The sequence below is a fragment of the Rhinoraja longicauda genome, chromosome 41 (assembly GCF_053455715.1).
Source record: "Rhinoraja longicauda isolate Sanriku21f chromosome 41, sRhiLon1.1, whole genome shotgun sequence".
Taxonomy (NCBI): Eukaryota; Metazoa; Chordata; class Chondrichthyes; order Rajiformes; family Arhynchobatidae; genus Rhinoraja; species Rhinoraja longicauda.
The window spans coordinates 8,479,857-8,495,047 of record NC_135993.1 but is presented as its reverse complement, the minus strand read 5'-3'; the positions used below and the strand labels follow the sequence as shown (position 1 = coordinate 8,495,047).

General features: G+C 49.9%; 1 protein-coding gene across 2 annotated transcripts in view; it reads right to left on the bottom strand.

Annotated features, from left to right (window-relative positions):
- Positions 1-439: 439 nt before the first annotated feature.
- LOC144611883 (B9 domain-containing protein 2-like) overlaps positions 440-15,191 on the bottom strand; it is a 250,328-nt gene continuing 235,576 nt past the window's right edge. For both annotated transcript variants that reach the window (XM_078431210.1, XM_078431211.1), the window contains 5 exons: positions 14,389-14,503; positions 12,681-12,770; positions 11,384-11,525; positions 9,041-9,197; positions 440-2,371 (listed from right to left, as the gene is read on the bottom strand). In XM_078431210.1, the coding sequence (XP_078287336.1) occupies positions 2,213-2,371; positions 9,041-9,197; positions 11,384-11,525; positions 12,681-12,770; positions 14,389-14,503 (663 nt within the window). In that variant the 3' untranslated portion in view covers positions 440-2,212. The remainder of the gene's footprint in view (positions 2,372-9,040; positions 9,198-11,383; positions 11,526-12,680; positions 12,771-14,388; positions 14,504-15,191) is intronic.

Below are 15,191 nucleotides of genomic sequence, written 5' to 3'. Positions count from 1 at the left end.
ACATGCACACACGTGCATGCACATCCATGTATGCATGCACACAAACATATGTATGCACATTTACATGCACTAATGTATGCACGCACCCATGTATACACACACGTGCATGCACTTTCATGTAAGCATGCACACCCACATATGTATGCACATGCGCATGCATACACACACACACACATGCATACACACACATGTATACACACGCATGCACACACATGCATGCACATCCATGTATGCATGCACACAAACTTATGCATGCACATTTACATTCATGCATTCACTAATGTATGCAAACATGTATGCACGTGCATGCACACACATGTAAGCATGCACACCCACACATGTATGCACATGTACATGCATACACGGATGCTTGTATGCACACACACATATGAATTTACATGCACACATAAGTACATGCACACACATGTGTGTATGTCCACACATGCAAGCACTCACACGCATATTTATGCACATGCACACACATGCACACACGCATGTATGCACGTAAATGTAGCATACGCACACACACAGGCACTCCGCTGTCCAAGGAACCTGCTCACCGTTGCACGTAGTCTCGGATTATCCTCACTTGATAATATTAAATCATGTCCACAACGTTATAGTGCAATTCTAAGAGATCACCAGAGATTAGCTCGGGTGAAGTGCGCGGCAACAGTGTGGGGGGAGGGGTCGCCCTGGCGACGGCCAGCGCCACCGTGGACGGGACAGCGTACTGGAGAAAGCAGGAACAAGGTACGGCGGTGCTGCCTCGAAGGGCCGAATGGCCACCTCCTGCACCTGTTTTCTATGTTACTACTGGATCAAGGTGGAGCCGGCATTGCCACAGAGCCCCTGGCGTGTGAGACTCACACCATTAACCCTTGTCGTGCTGTGGATCTGTGACCGGTCAGTGGTCTTGTGCACTTGGGCAGTCAACACCCCAGCGGTATGAATACTGACTTCTCTAACTTCAAGCAACCCGCCCTTCCTCTCTCTCCATCTCTCCTCCACCCTAGTTCTTCGACCTGTCCGACTGTCCCCTAGGGTTGCCAACCGTCCCATATTAGCCGGGACATGCCGTATTTTGGGCTAAATTGGTTTATCCCGTACGGGACCGCCCTTGTCCCGTATTAGTAGGGTTGCCAACTATCTCCCTCCCAAATAAGGGACAAAGGGTGACGTCACCGCCCCGCGCAACCTCACCCAGCCAGCGGCCACGTGCTCCCGCTCCACCAATGGCGGCCGCCCGGGCAGGGAGGCGGGTTGCTACACAACCTCCGTTAGGCGAACACACTCCGTTAACCTACACTGTCCCGGCCGACAGCGGCCCGCGGGCCTAATGCGGGACAAGGGAGGCCCAAAATACGGGATGTCCCGGCCAATACGGGACAGTTGGCGACCCTAGTTAGAGGGGTATGAGCTCCCTACACGCACGGGAACATTTACAGTGGGCCAATTAACCTACAAACCCGCACGCCTTTGGGATGTACTGGAGCACCTGTTAGATAGAGCTCTAGGGGCTAGCGGAATCAAGGGGTATGGGGAGAAGGCAGGCACGGGTTACTGATTGTGGATGATCAGCCGCCATCACGATGAATGGCGGTGCTGGCTCGAAGGGCAAAATGGCCTCCTCCTGCACCTGTTTTTCTATGAACCCGGAGGGCATGCCATGCGGTCACAGGTAGAACGCACAAACTCCACACACACACGCACACATGCACAAACGCACACACGCATGCACACACGCACACGCACACACACACACACACACAGACTGACACCACCCCAGGTCAGGATTGAACCTGGGCCTCTGGCACCGTGAGGTAGCAGTTCTACCAGCAGTGCCACCGTGCTGCCCAGACCCACAGGACTATGTTAAAGACAGGCTCCGAAAATCAACCAGTTTAAATACAGCTCTCGATTTATAAATTATAAGAATCTCTGCAAGTTAAAAAAATATGAAGAACACTAGACATAGACTACAGCAGTGCTGCTGCACTAGACATGTGCATGGGGCTAAAACTGTACACTGTTCGGAGACCCTTACGGTAGTGGTCTTTCCCCCCACGCCCAACAAGATGGGGGGGAAGAGGGGCTCCAGTTTTGGCACAGTTGGTCACCCTGCGCCGAGTTTTGCCGTGCCAGGCACCCGTCGGTTGGCATCCGAGACGCCCGCCAGCTCTCTGGGCACGTGGACCTGTCAAGTGGACCTTCAGCTGCACTTGCACGACTTCACCACCATGTTGGACAGCTGCTCCACTTTGGCCTGCCGCCCAACGTAGTACAGGATGGTCAGGGGCTCCAGCAACTGCGGCACACAGCACGGAGAGGCCGACGCGCCGGGGTTGTGCATGTTGTACAGACCCAGAACCTGCCGTGGAAAGGAGAGAGAGAGGAGCAGGCCCCGTCAGTGTTATCGCCACAAGAGGAGAATGAGTTCAATATCTGCATGTGTTTTATATAGGGGTTGCCAACTTCCTCACTCCCAAATAAGGGACAAGGTGACGCCTCCGCCCCGCGCCACACGTGACCTCACCCAGCCAGCGGCCACATGCTCCCACTCCACCAATGATGGCCGGTAGGCGGGTTGCTATGCGACCTCCATTATGCAAACACACTCGGCCCCGCTCCCCGAACACACTCCGTTAGCCTACAGTGTCCGGGCCTACAGCGGCCCCCGGGCCTACAGTGTCCGGGCCTACAGTGTCAGGGCCTACAGTGTCCCCCGGGCCTACAGTGTCCCCCGGGCCTACAGTGTCCCCCGGGCCTACAGTGTCCCCCGGGCCTACAGTGTCCCCCGGGCCTACAGTGTCCGGGCCTACAGTGTACGGGCCTACAGTGTACGGGCCACAGCGGCCCCCAGGCCTACAGTGTCCGGGCCTACAGTGTACGGGCGTACAGTGTACGGGCCTACAGTGTCTGGGCCTACAGTGTACGGGCCTACAGTGTAAGGGGCCTACAGTGTCTGAGCCTACAGCGTACGGGCCTACAGTGTACGGGCCACAGCGGCCCCCGGGCCTACAGTGTCCGGGCCTACAGTGTCCGGGCCTACAGTGTAAGGGGCCTACAGTGTAAGGGGCCTACAGTGTAAGGGGCCTACAGTGTAAGGGGCCTACAGTGTAAGGGGCCTACAGTGTAAGGGGCCTACAGTGTAAGGGGCCTACAGTGTAAGGGGCCTACAGTGTAAGGGGCCTACAGTGTAAGGGGCCTACAGTGTAAGGGGCCTACAGTGTAAGGGGCCTACAGTGTAAGGGGCCTACAGTGTAAGGGGCCTACAGTGTAAGGGGCCTACAGTGTAAGGGGCCTACAGTGTAAGGGGCCTACAGTGTAAGGGGCCTACAGCGGCTCCCGGGCCTTCAGTGTCCAGGCCTACAGTGTAAGGGGAAACAACTGGCAACACAGCAGCAATCAGCAGTAGCAGCAGCAGCCAGCAGCAGCCAGCAGCAGCAGTAGCACCAAGCTGTGTTGCTTGGGAAGTAGTGTGTGGGGATTGTGTGGGGATTGTGTGGGGATTGTAAGGAGTAAGACCTGTGTGATCTCCCGGACTAGTTTCGATCGCCTAGCTTGGGGTCGGAGAGGAATTTCCCGGATTTTTTCCCAAATTGGCCTGGGTTTTTTATCCGGTTTTTCGCCTCTCCCAGGAGATCACTCTGTTCTTTTGGGTGGGCGGTTGGAGCGGTTGGAGTAGCGGCCGGGCGGTAGGTTTAGTAACTGAGCGCGGGGCTTTGTTTGGAGAGTATGACTGCCAGGGCAGTTTTTTGTTCTGGGTGTCAGATGTGGGGAATCTGGGAGTCTGATAGTCTTCCAGACATCCACATCTGCGCCAGGTGTGACGAGATGGGGCTCCTAAGGGACCGTATTTGGAACCTGGAGCGGCAGATTGATGACCTCCGTCTGATCAGGGAGAGTGAGGAGGTTATAGATAGGAGTTACAGGGAGGTGGTCACTCCTAGACCACGGGAGGTAGACAAGTGGGTCACTGTTAGGGGGGGCAAGGAACAGAGGCAGGGACTAGGGAGTACCCCGGTGGCTGTACCCCTTGGAAATAAGTACTCCTGTTTAAGTACTGTTGGGGGGGACAGCCTACCTGGGGGCAGCGACGGTGCCCGGGCCTCTGGCAAGGAGCCCGGCCCTGTTGCTCAGAAGGGTAGGGAAAGGAAGAGGAGAGCAGTAGTAATAGGGGACTCTATAGTGAGGGGGTCAGATAGGCGTTTCTGTGGACGCAGTCGGGAGACCCGGATGGTGGTTTGCCTCCCTGGTGCCGGTGTCCGGGATGTGTCTGAGCGTGTCCAGGATATCCTGAAAGGGGAGGGAGAGGAGCCAGAGGTCGTGGTACATATAGGTAGGTACCAACAATATAGGTAGGATAAGGGAAGAGGTCCTGAAAGGAGAATTCAGGGGGCTAGGAAGAGAGTTAAAAAAAAGGACTTCCAAAGTAATAATCTCAGGCTTACTGCCTGTGCCACGCGATAGTGAGAATAGGAATGGAGTGAGGTGGAGGATAAATACGTGGCTGAGGAACTGGTGCAGGGAGCAGGGTTTCAAGTTTCTGGATCATTGGGACCTCTTCTGGGGGAAGTATGACCTGTACAAAAAGGACGGGTTGCATCTGAACCCGAGGGGAACCAATATCCTGGCGGGGAGATTTGCTAAAATAACTGCGGAGACTTTAAACTAGTACGGTTGGGGGGAGGGACTCAAACACAGATAGCTAATAGGCAGTGTGTGAGGCAGGAGGCAGAAAAGGGAAACACTCAGACCCAATATGTAGGAGAGAAAGAAGGGAAAAGAAATAAACTGAGAATAAGAAATGATGGGTCCCTTAAATGTGTATATTTTAATGCTAGGAGCATTGTAAGAAAGGTGGATGAGCTTAGAGCCTGGATTGACATCTGGAAGTATGATGTTGTGGCGATCAGTGAAACATGGTTGCAGGAGGGTTGCGATTGGCAATTAAATATTCCAAGATTTCATTGTTTCAGATGTGATAGAATCGGAGGGGCAAGAGGTGGGGGTGTTGCATTGCTTGTCAGGGAGGATATCACAGCAGTGCTTTGGCAGGACAGACTAGAAGGCTCGATTAAGGAGGCTGTTTGGGTGGAACTCAGAAATGAGAAAGGTTTAGCAACACTTATAGGGGTGTATTATAGACCGCCAAATAGGGAACGAGAATTGGAAGAGCAAATATGTAAGGAGATAGCAGATATTAGTAGTAAGCACAGAGTGGTGATTGTGGGTGATTTCAATTTTCCGTATATAGACTGGGAATCACATTCTGTTAAAGGGCTGGATGGTTTGGAGTTTGTAAAATGTGTGCAGGATAGTTTTTTGCAGCAATACGTAGAGGTGCCTACCAGAGAAGGGGCAGTGTTGGACCTCCTGTTAGGAAATGAGATGGGTCAGGTGACGGAGGTATGTGTTGAGGAGCACTTTGGGTCTAGTGATCATAATGCCATTAGTTTCAATATCATTCTGGAGAAGGTCAAATCTGGACCAAGGGTTGAGATTTTGGATTGGAGAAAGGCTAATTTTGAGGAGATGAGAAAGGATTTAAAAGGAGTGAAATGGAAATTGTTGTTTTATGAAAAGGATATAATAGAGAAATGGAGGATATTTAAAGGTGAAATTTTGAGAGTACAGAGTCTTTATGTCCCTGTTCGGTGGAAAGGAAAGAATAATAATTTGAAAGAGCCGTGGTTTTCCAGGGAAATTGGACACTTGGTTCAGAAAAAGAGGGAGATATACAATAAATATAAGCGGCAGGGAGTAAATGAGGTTCTTGAGGAATATAAAGAATGTAAAAGGAATCTTAAGAAGGAAATTAGAAAAGCGAAAAAAAGATATGAGGCTGCTTTGGCAAGTAATGTAAAAGTAAACCCCAAGGGGTTCTACAGATATGTCAATAGCAAAAGGATAGTGAGGGATAAAATTGGTCCATTAGAGAGTCAGAGTGGACAGCTATGTGCTGAGCCGGAAGAAATGGGGGAGATATTAAACAATTTCTTTTCTTCGGTATTTACCGAGGAGAAGGATATTGAATTATGTGAGGTAAGCGAAACAAGTAGAGTAGTGATGGAAATTAGGAGGATTAAAGAAGAGGAGGTACGGACACTTTTGAAGAATATAAAAGTGGATAAGTCTCCAGGTCCTGATAGGATATTCCCTAGGACATTGAGGGAAGTTAGTGCAGAAATAGCAGGGGCTATGACGGAAATATTTCAAACGTCATTAGAAACAGGGATGGTGCCGGAAGATTGGCGCATTGCGCATGTTGTGCCGTTGTTTAAAAAAGGTTCTAAAAGTAAACCTAGCAATTATAGACCTATTAGTTTGACGTCTGTGGTGGGAAAATTAATGGAAAAGATACTTAGGGACAATATATATAATTATTTGGATAATCAAGGCCTGATTAGAAACAGTCAACATGGATTTGTGCCTGGAAGGTCATGTTTGACTAATCTTCTTGAATTTTTTGAAGAGGTTACCAGGGAAATTGATAAGGGCAAGGCTGTGGATGTTGTCTATATGGACTTCAGTAAGGCATTTGACAAGGTTCCACATGGAAGGTTGATTAAGAAGGTTAAATCGTTGGGTATTAATAGTGAGGTTGCAAGATGGATTCAACAATGGCTGAATGGGAGATACCAGAGGGTAACGGTTGACAATTGTATGTCAGGTTGGAGGCCAGTGTCTAGTGGAGTGCCCCAAGGATCTGTGTTGGGTCCACTGTTGTTTGTCATTTACATTAATGATCTGGATGATGGTGTGGCAAATTGGATTAGTAAATATGCAGATGATACTAAGATAGGTGGAGTAGTTGATAGTGAGGTAGATTTTCAAAGTCTACAGAGAGACTTGGGCCTTTTGGAAGGGTGGGCTGAAAGATGGCAGATGGAGTTTAATGCTGATAAGCGTGAGGTGCTGCATTTTGGTAGGACAAATCAAAATAGGACGTACAGGGTAAATGGTAGGGAATTGAGGAATGCAGTGGAACAGAGGGATCTGGGAATAACTGTGCATTGTTCCCTGAAGGTGGAATCTCATGTGGATAGGGTGGTGAAGAAGGCGTTTGGTATGCTTGCCTTTATAAATCAGAGCATCGAGTATAGAAGTTGGGATGTAATGTTGAAATTGTACAGGGCATTGGTGAGGCCGAATCTGGAGTATGGTGTGCAGTTCTGGTCGCCAAATTATAGGAAGGATGTCGACAAAATGGAGAGGGTACAGAGGAGATTTACTAGAATGTTGCCTGGGTTTCAGCACTTAGGCTACAGAGAGAGGTTGAATAGGTTGGGTCTTTATTCTTTGGAGCGTAGAAGGTTGAGGGGGGACTTGATAGAGGTTTTTAAAATTTTGAGAGGGACGGACAGAGTTGACGTGGGTAGGCTTTTCCCTTTGAGAGTGGGGAAGATTCCAACAAGGGGACATAGCTTCAGAATTGAGGGACAAAGGTTTAGGGGTAACATGAGGGGGAACTTCTTTACTCAGAGGGTTGTGGCTGTATGGAATGGGCTTCCGGTGGAAATGGTGGAGGCTGGCTCGATTTTATTATTTAAGAGTAAATTGGATAGGTATATGGATAGGAGGGGATTGGAGGGTTATGGTCTGAGTGCAGGTAGATGAGACTAGGTCAGGGAGAATGGTCGGCGTGGACTGGTAGGGCCGGACAGGCCTGTTTCCATGCTGTAGTTGTTATATTGTTATATGTTATATGTTATAAGGGGCCTACAGTGTACGGGCCTACAGTGTACGGGCCTACAGTGTACGGGCCTACAGTGTAAGGGGCCTACAGTGTAAGGGGCCTACAGCGCCTCCCGGGCGGTTCCGGTACGGGACAAACAAATTTAGCCCAACATACGGGATGTCCCAGCTAATACGGGACAGTTGGCGACCCTCGTTTTATATCTGCATGAAAGCCATTCTTAGTCACGTGTGTGACCAAAAATATGAAAAATTGTGGAATACATCTCTTCTAATTCTGAAAGTATTACAGGTATATTGTTTTGTACTGTATATATGACCTGTATATATCGAAGTTTATCAGGTGAAATGTTTATATGTCACGCTAACAATGTTTGTTCAGGGTCAGAGGCCAAATATGACTGGTCACGTGTGTGACCTCACACGGAAACTTTTTTTTCATAACTCAGTTTTATTTTACAAACTCTGTGAATTTTTTAAAAAGACATGCATTATAGTTCTGTAGGTAGGAAAATAGCAGGTAGTGAAGAAGATGAATCTCGTACAATAATTTTTTAATGTATTACTTTATGCGGTGATGTCTGATCACATGTGTGACATTTTGGTTCACTTTCCAAAGAATGGCCCATTAGTTTAACATCTGCATGAGTTTAATACCTGCATGAGTTTAACATCTGGATGAGTTTAACATCTGCATAGGTTTAATATCCGCATGAGTTTATTATCTGGATGAGTTTAACATCTGCATGAGTTTAACATCTGCATAAGTTTAACATCTTCATGAGTATAATACCTGCATGAGTTTAATATCTGCATGAGTTTAACATCTGCATAAGTTTAACATCTGCATGAGTTTAATATCTGCATGAGTTTAACATCTGCATAAGTTTAAAATCTGCATGAGTTTAATATCTGCATGAGTTTAATATCTGCATGAGTTTAACATCTGCATGAGTTTAACATCTGCATGAGTTTAACATCTGCATGAGTTTAATATCTACATGAGTTTAATACCTGCATGAGTTTAATACCTGCATGAGTTTAACATCTGTATAAGTTTAACATCTGCATGAGTTTAACATCTGCATGAGTTTAACATCTGCATGAGTTTAACATCTGCATATCGTCCAGGACAGTGTAGGCTAACGGAATGTGTTTGCCTGACGGAGGTTGTGTAGCAACCTGCCCTCCAGCCCGCGGGCCTAATACGGGACAAGGGTGGTCCCGTACGGGACAAACCAATTTAGCCCAAAACACGGGATGTCCCGACTAACACGGGACAGTTGGCGACCCTAGTTCCCACATAGGGTGGACAATGGGCGACACGACTGCACCTTACCACAGCATACTGAGTGTCCGTGCTCCAGATGTACGGACAGGGCCCCATGCAGAAGTTGGCGTGATATCCTTTGGGTTCGTGAATCCACTTCCAGCCCAGATCCTTGCGGAAATTGATGTACATGGGGTGAACGCAGCAAGACTGCTCCTCGGAGGACCTGTCGGCAAAGGGGCGGAATGGAAAGGGTTAATCCAAGCGCGCTCACCAGACATGGCGTGCAAAGCCTGTTGCCCCACACAGGCCGCAACCTTGACTTCCACAGATCGTTCACAGAACATGGTGGCGCAGCGGTAGAGTTACTGCCTCACAGCGCCAGAGACCCGGGTCCAATCTTAACTAAGGGTGCAGTCTGTATGGAGTTTGTACCTTCCCCTTGTGACCTTGTGGGTTTCCTCCGGGTGCTCTGGTTTCCTGCGCAGTGCCAGAGAGCCGGGTTCAATCTTAACTAAGGGTGCAGTCTGTATGGAGTTTGTACGTTCCCTCTGTGACCACGTGGGTTTTCTCCGGGTGCTCTGGTTTCCTGCCGCTGCACCAGAGACCCGTGTTCAATCTTAACTAAGAGTGCTGCCTGTATGGAGTTTGTATGTTCCCTCTGTGACCACGTGGGTTTCCTCCGGGTGCTTCGGTTTCCTCCCTCATCCTGAGACGTGGATCTTTATAGGCTAATTGGACCTCTGTAAATTGTCTCCGGTATGTTGGGTACAACTAGTGTACGAGATCGCTGGTCGGCGCAGACTCGGTATGTTGGGTACAACGCTGTATCTCTAAACTAAAACTTAAACGGAGAACATTGAACAGTTGTTTTTACGAGCTTTTATGCTCAACACCCCGACTGATGAAGGAAGCCTATCTCTGTACACTGTGAACGACTTGATTGTCTTTTCGCTGATGGGAGAGCACGCAACAAAAGCTTTTCACTGTACCTCGGTACACGTGACAATAAACAGTAGGCAGTATCAGCTACTGTACCATTGTACCACAACCAGAGAGCAGTGCTGAACTACTACCTACCACGGACTATAAATTGACCCACGGACTATCCTTGGTCGGACCTTGCTGGCTTTACCTTGCACTAAATGTTATTCCCTTATCATGTATCAATACACTATAAATAGCTCGACTGTCATAAGGTCATGTGATAGTCTACTCCGCCATTCAATCATGGCTGATCCACGTTATCTCGCCCAACCCCATTCTCCTGCCTTCTCCCCATAACCCCTGACACCCGGACTATCTGTTCAGATAGAGCTCTAGGGGCTAGCGGAATCAAGGGATATGGGGAGAAGGCAGGCACGGGTTACTGATTGTGGATGATCAGCCATGATCACAATGAATGGCGGTGCTGGCTCGAAGGGCCGAATGGCCTCCTCCTGCACCTATTTTCTATGTTTCTATGTTCATCAAGAATCTATCTATCTCTGCTTTAAAGATACCCATTGACTTGGCCTCCACAGCCATCTGTGCCAAAGAATTCCACAGATTCACCACCCTCCAACCCAAGAGATTCCTCCTCATCTTCCTAAAGGAACATCCTTTAATTCTGTGGCTGGTTAGCACGCAACAAAAGCATTTCACTGTACCTCGGTACACGGGACAATAAACTAAACTGGACTGGATCCGAGTGGAATTCTCTGCCTCAGAAGGCAGTGGAGGCCAATTCTCTGAATGCATTCAAGAGAGAGCTAGATAGAGCTCTTAAGGATAGCGGAGTCAGGGGGTATGGGGAGAATGCAGGAACGGGGTACTGATTGAGAATGATCAGCCATGATCACATTGAATTGTGGTGCTGGCTTGAAGGGCCGATTGGCCTCCTCCTGCACCTATTGTCTATTGAGTCACAGAGCATGGAGGAAGACAATACTGTCCCAGTAAGTCCCTGCCGCCCATCCACACTGACCCACCGGTTTCTCCTTGCATTCCCATTCACTCCATCCCGATTCTGCCGCCCACCTTAGTTTAGTTTAGTTTACAGATACAGCGCGGAAACAGGCCCTTCGGCCCACCGGGTCCGCGCCGACCAGCGATCCCCGCACACTAACACTATCCTACACACACTCGGGACAATTTTTTTTTACATTCGCCAAGCCAATTAACCTACAAACCTGCACGTCTTTGGAGTGTGGGAGGAAACCGGAGATCTCGGAGAAAAATCACGGGGAGAACGTACAAACTCCGTACAGACGGCGCCCGTAGTCGGGATGGAACCCGGGTCTCCGGCGCTGCATTCGCTGTAAGGCAGCAACTCTACCGCTGCGCCACCGTGACCGCCCCTCAAGAGGCAGCAAGAGGCTTTTGACTGTACCTGGGAGCACGTGATGGTAAACTGAACCGAGCTAAACTCACCGGGCTAAGCAGGATCCTGCGCTGATCTCTCGCTTCCTCCGGCTGTGCATCTCGGCTCTGGCGGATGGGGTGGACATGATGAGAATGTGCGGCGACTTAGGGCTCTTCTGGGAGAGAGCCGCCATATCTCCCCGCGCAGTTCCTGTGGGGCCAAGCAGAAGCACGTCAAGGGGGGCGGGCACTTAATCCAGAGGGGTCAGAGCTTTTATAGACAGGACTAGACCAAGTGGACCCGTTGGGCCCAAACCTCTCCTGCATTGGTGCAGCACCCTCTCCTCTCCCCCTCCCCTACCCCCCTCTCCCCCCTCCCCCCACTCCCTCCTCCGTCCTACCCCTCCCCTCTTCCCCTCCCTCCTCTCCCTCCCCACCCCTCCTCCACCTCCCCTCTCCCTCCCTCCTCCCCATACCCCCTCCCTCTTCCCCTCCCTCCTCCCCCTCCCCTCCCCTCACCTTCCCTCCTCCCCCTTCCCTCCTCCCCCTCCCCTCACCCTCCCCCAACCCCCTCCCCCTCCTCTCCCCTCCCTCCGTCCTGCCCCTCCCCTCCCCTCCCCCAACCCCCTCCCTCTACCCCTCCCCCCTCCCTCCACCCACTCCCCCCCACTCCATCCCCCTCAACCCCTCTTATCCTCCCTCCCTCCTTCCCCTTCTCCCCCTCCCCCCTCCCTCCCTCCCTAGGAGATAGATTTAAACTTTAAAATGTGAATAACTTCAAAACTATAACACCGATTTCAATGAAACTTTTCCCATTAGCACCAAAGGGACGACGGTGAGTAAGGTGGGCCTAAAATTGTCGCGCTATCGTGTACCGTTTTGGCTGTAGTTCAGGAACAAACAAACAAACAAACGAGAGTTTTAGTTTATAGATTACAGAAACCTGGAGGAAGATACAGACTAGAATCTAACGGAGTGGTTCATCTTGCTCCTCTAGTATCTTTGGGTGGGACTAGTGTAGATGGGACATGTTGGTCGGTGTGTGCAAGTAACCTCCTGCCCCCCCCGCCTTCTGCCCTCTCCACCCCTTCCACGACCTCCTCTCCAACTTAAAACTACTTTCTCCTGTATCTCCCCCTTCCCAGTTCCGACGAAGGAATTTCGACCCGGCATGTTGACTCGCGTTTCTCCTTCCGCAGATGCTGCCTGACCCGCCGGGTGTTTTCCAGCGCTTTCCAGTTTTTGTCTCAGATTTCCAGCACCTGCGGATTTTCTTTCCAATCTTGTGTCCTCACCCCCTTATTCAGTGGACAGAGTTGGAGGAGGAGAGAGCACGAGGGAGACAAAGTCCGGAAGGTATAATTACCGAAAAACTTCAGCTGGAGGTTTTTCCCTTCTTTGGAAGCGTCAGCATCGCAGGGACAGTGGACGGTGATCTTCAGCTGTTGCTCGGTTACTGCAAGGAAACAAACCATGGGTAACCTGAGGGGTGGCACGGTGGCGCGGCGATAGAGTTGCTGCCTCACAGCGCCAGTGACCCGGGCTCGATCCCAACCGCGGGGGCTTGTCTGTCCGCTCTACACGTGACACTAGAATTTAGAAGGAGATCTTATCGAAACGTATAAGATTATTAAGGGGTTGGACACGTTAGAGGCAGGAAACATGTTCCCAATGTTGGGGGAGTCCAGAACAAGGGGCCACACAGTTTAAGAATAAGGGGTAGGCCATTTAGAACGGAGATGAGGAAAAACATTTTCAGTCAGAGAGTTGTGAATCTGTGGAATTCTCTGCCTCAGAAGGCAGTGGAGGCCAATTCTCTGAATGCATTCAAGAGAGAGCTGGATAGAGCTCTTAAGGATAGCGGAGTCAGGGGGTAAGGGGAGAGGGCAGGAATGGGGTACTGATTGAGAATGATCAGCCATGATCACATTGAATGGTGGCGCTGGCTCGAAGGGCCGAATGGCCTCCTCCTGCACCTATTGTCTATTGACCTGCGCGGGTTTTCTCCGAGATCCTCGGTTTCATCTCACAAGGACGTGCAGGTTTGTAGGTCGATTGTCTCGCTATAAATGTACGTGTGTGTAGGATAGTGTTAATGTGCGGGGATCGCTGGTCCGCACGGGCCTGGTGGGCCGAAGGGCCTGTTTCCGTGCTGTGCCTCTGCACAAAAACATGGAAACATAGAAAATAGGTGCAGGAGTAGGCCATTCGGCCCATTCAAGCCAAAAAGACTTGTGCTTCCAAGGAAGATTCAACCTGCCTCGCTAACATACTGCTCCCATCTCCATGGCCCTCCCTCACCCAATATCAACACATTGGGCAGCTTACAATCCAGCGGTATGAATATTGATTTCTCTAACTTCAAGTAATCCTTGTGTAAGAAAATAACTGCCGATGCTGGTACAAATCGAAGGTATTTATTCACAAAATGCTGGAGTAACTCAGCGGGTCAGGCAGCATCTCAGGGGAGAAGGAATGGGTGACGTCTCGGGTCGAGACCCTTCTTCAGTCTGAAGAAGGGTCTCGACCCGAAACGTCACCCATTCCTTCTCTCCTGAGATGCTGCCTGACCTGCTGAGTTACTCCAGCATTTTGTGAATAAATACCTTCAAGTAATCCTTGATTCCCTTCTCTCTCCGTCCCTCTCCCACCCTAGTTTTAGTTTAGAGATACAGCGCGGAAACAGGCCCTTCGGCCCACCGGGTCCGCGCCGACCAGCGATCCCCGCACACTAACACTATCCTACACCCACTAGGGACAATTTTCACATTTACCAAGCTAATTAACCTACAAACCTGGACGTCTTTGGAGCGTGGGAGGAAACCGAAGATCTCGGAGAAAACCCACGCAGGTCACGGAGAGAACGTACAGACTGCGCCCGTGGTCGGGATCGAACTCGGGTCTCCGGCGCTGCATTCGCTGTAAGGCAGCAACTCTGCGCCACTGTGACTGATGGGATAACATCGGACATGTGAACGGGGTGGTGGGGGATCGCTGGTCGGCGCGGACCCGGTGGGCTGAAGGGCCTGTTTCCACGCTGTATCTCTAAAGTCTAAACACTGCTGTACAATTACCTTTGTTCTCGACCCATTTTTTCACTGTCTCAGTCACATCAAAGGAGATCCATTCGCTGTTCCCCTTGGTGTTCAGGATCCGGTTGTCCAGGTACATATTGGCATTGGGACGGTTCTGCATTAAATAGGACGCGAGTATTAGACAATAGACAATAGACAATGGGTGCAGGAGGAGGCCATTCGGCCCTTCGAGCCAGCACCGCCATTCAATGTGATCATGGCTGATCATTCAGGGGAAGTATTATTTCAGTGACAAATCTTCTCCTGCACATCTATATACTAAAACTCTCGTTTGTTCATTTGTTTGTTCCTGAACTACAACCAAAACGGTACACGATAGTGCGACAATTTTAGGCCCACCTTACTCACCGTCGTCCCTTTGGTGCTAATGGAAGAAGTTTCATTGAAATCGGTGTCATATTTTTAAAGTTATTCTAATTTTAAAGTTTAGAAACATAGAAAAATAGAAACATAGAAAATAGGTGCAGGAGTAGGCCATTCGGCCCTTCGAGCCTGTACGCACCGCCATTCAATATGATCATGGCTGATCATCCAGCTCAGTATCCCGTACCTGCCTTCTCTCCATACCCCCTGATCCCTTTAGCAAAAAGGGCCACATCTAACTCCCTCTTAAATATAGCCAATGAACTGGCCTCAACTACCTTCTGTGGCAGAGAATTCCACAGACTCACCACTCTCTGTGTGAAGAAATGTTTTCTCATCTCGGTCCTAAAAGACTTCCCCCTTATCCTTAAGCTGTGACCCCTGGTTCTGGACTTCCCCAACATCGGGAACAATCTTCC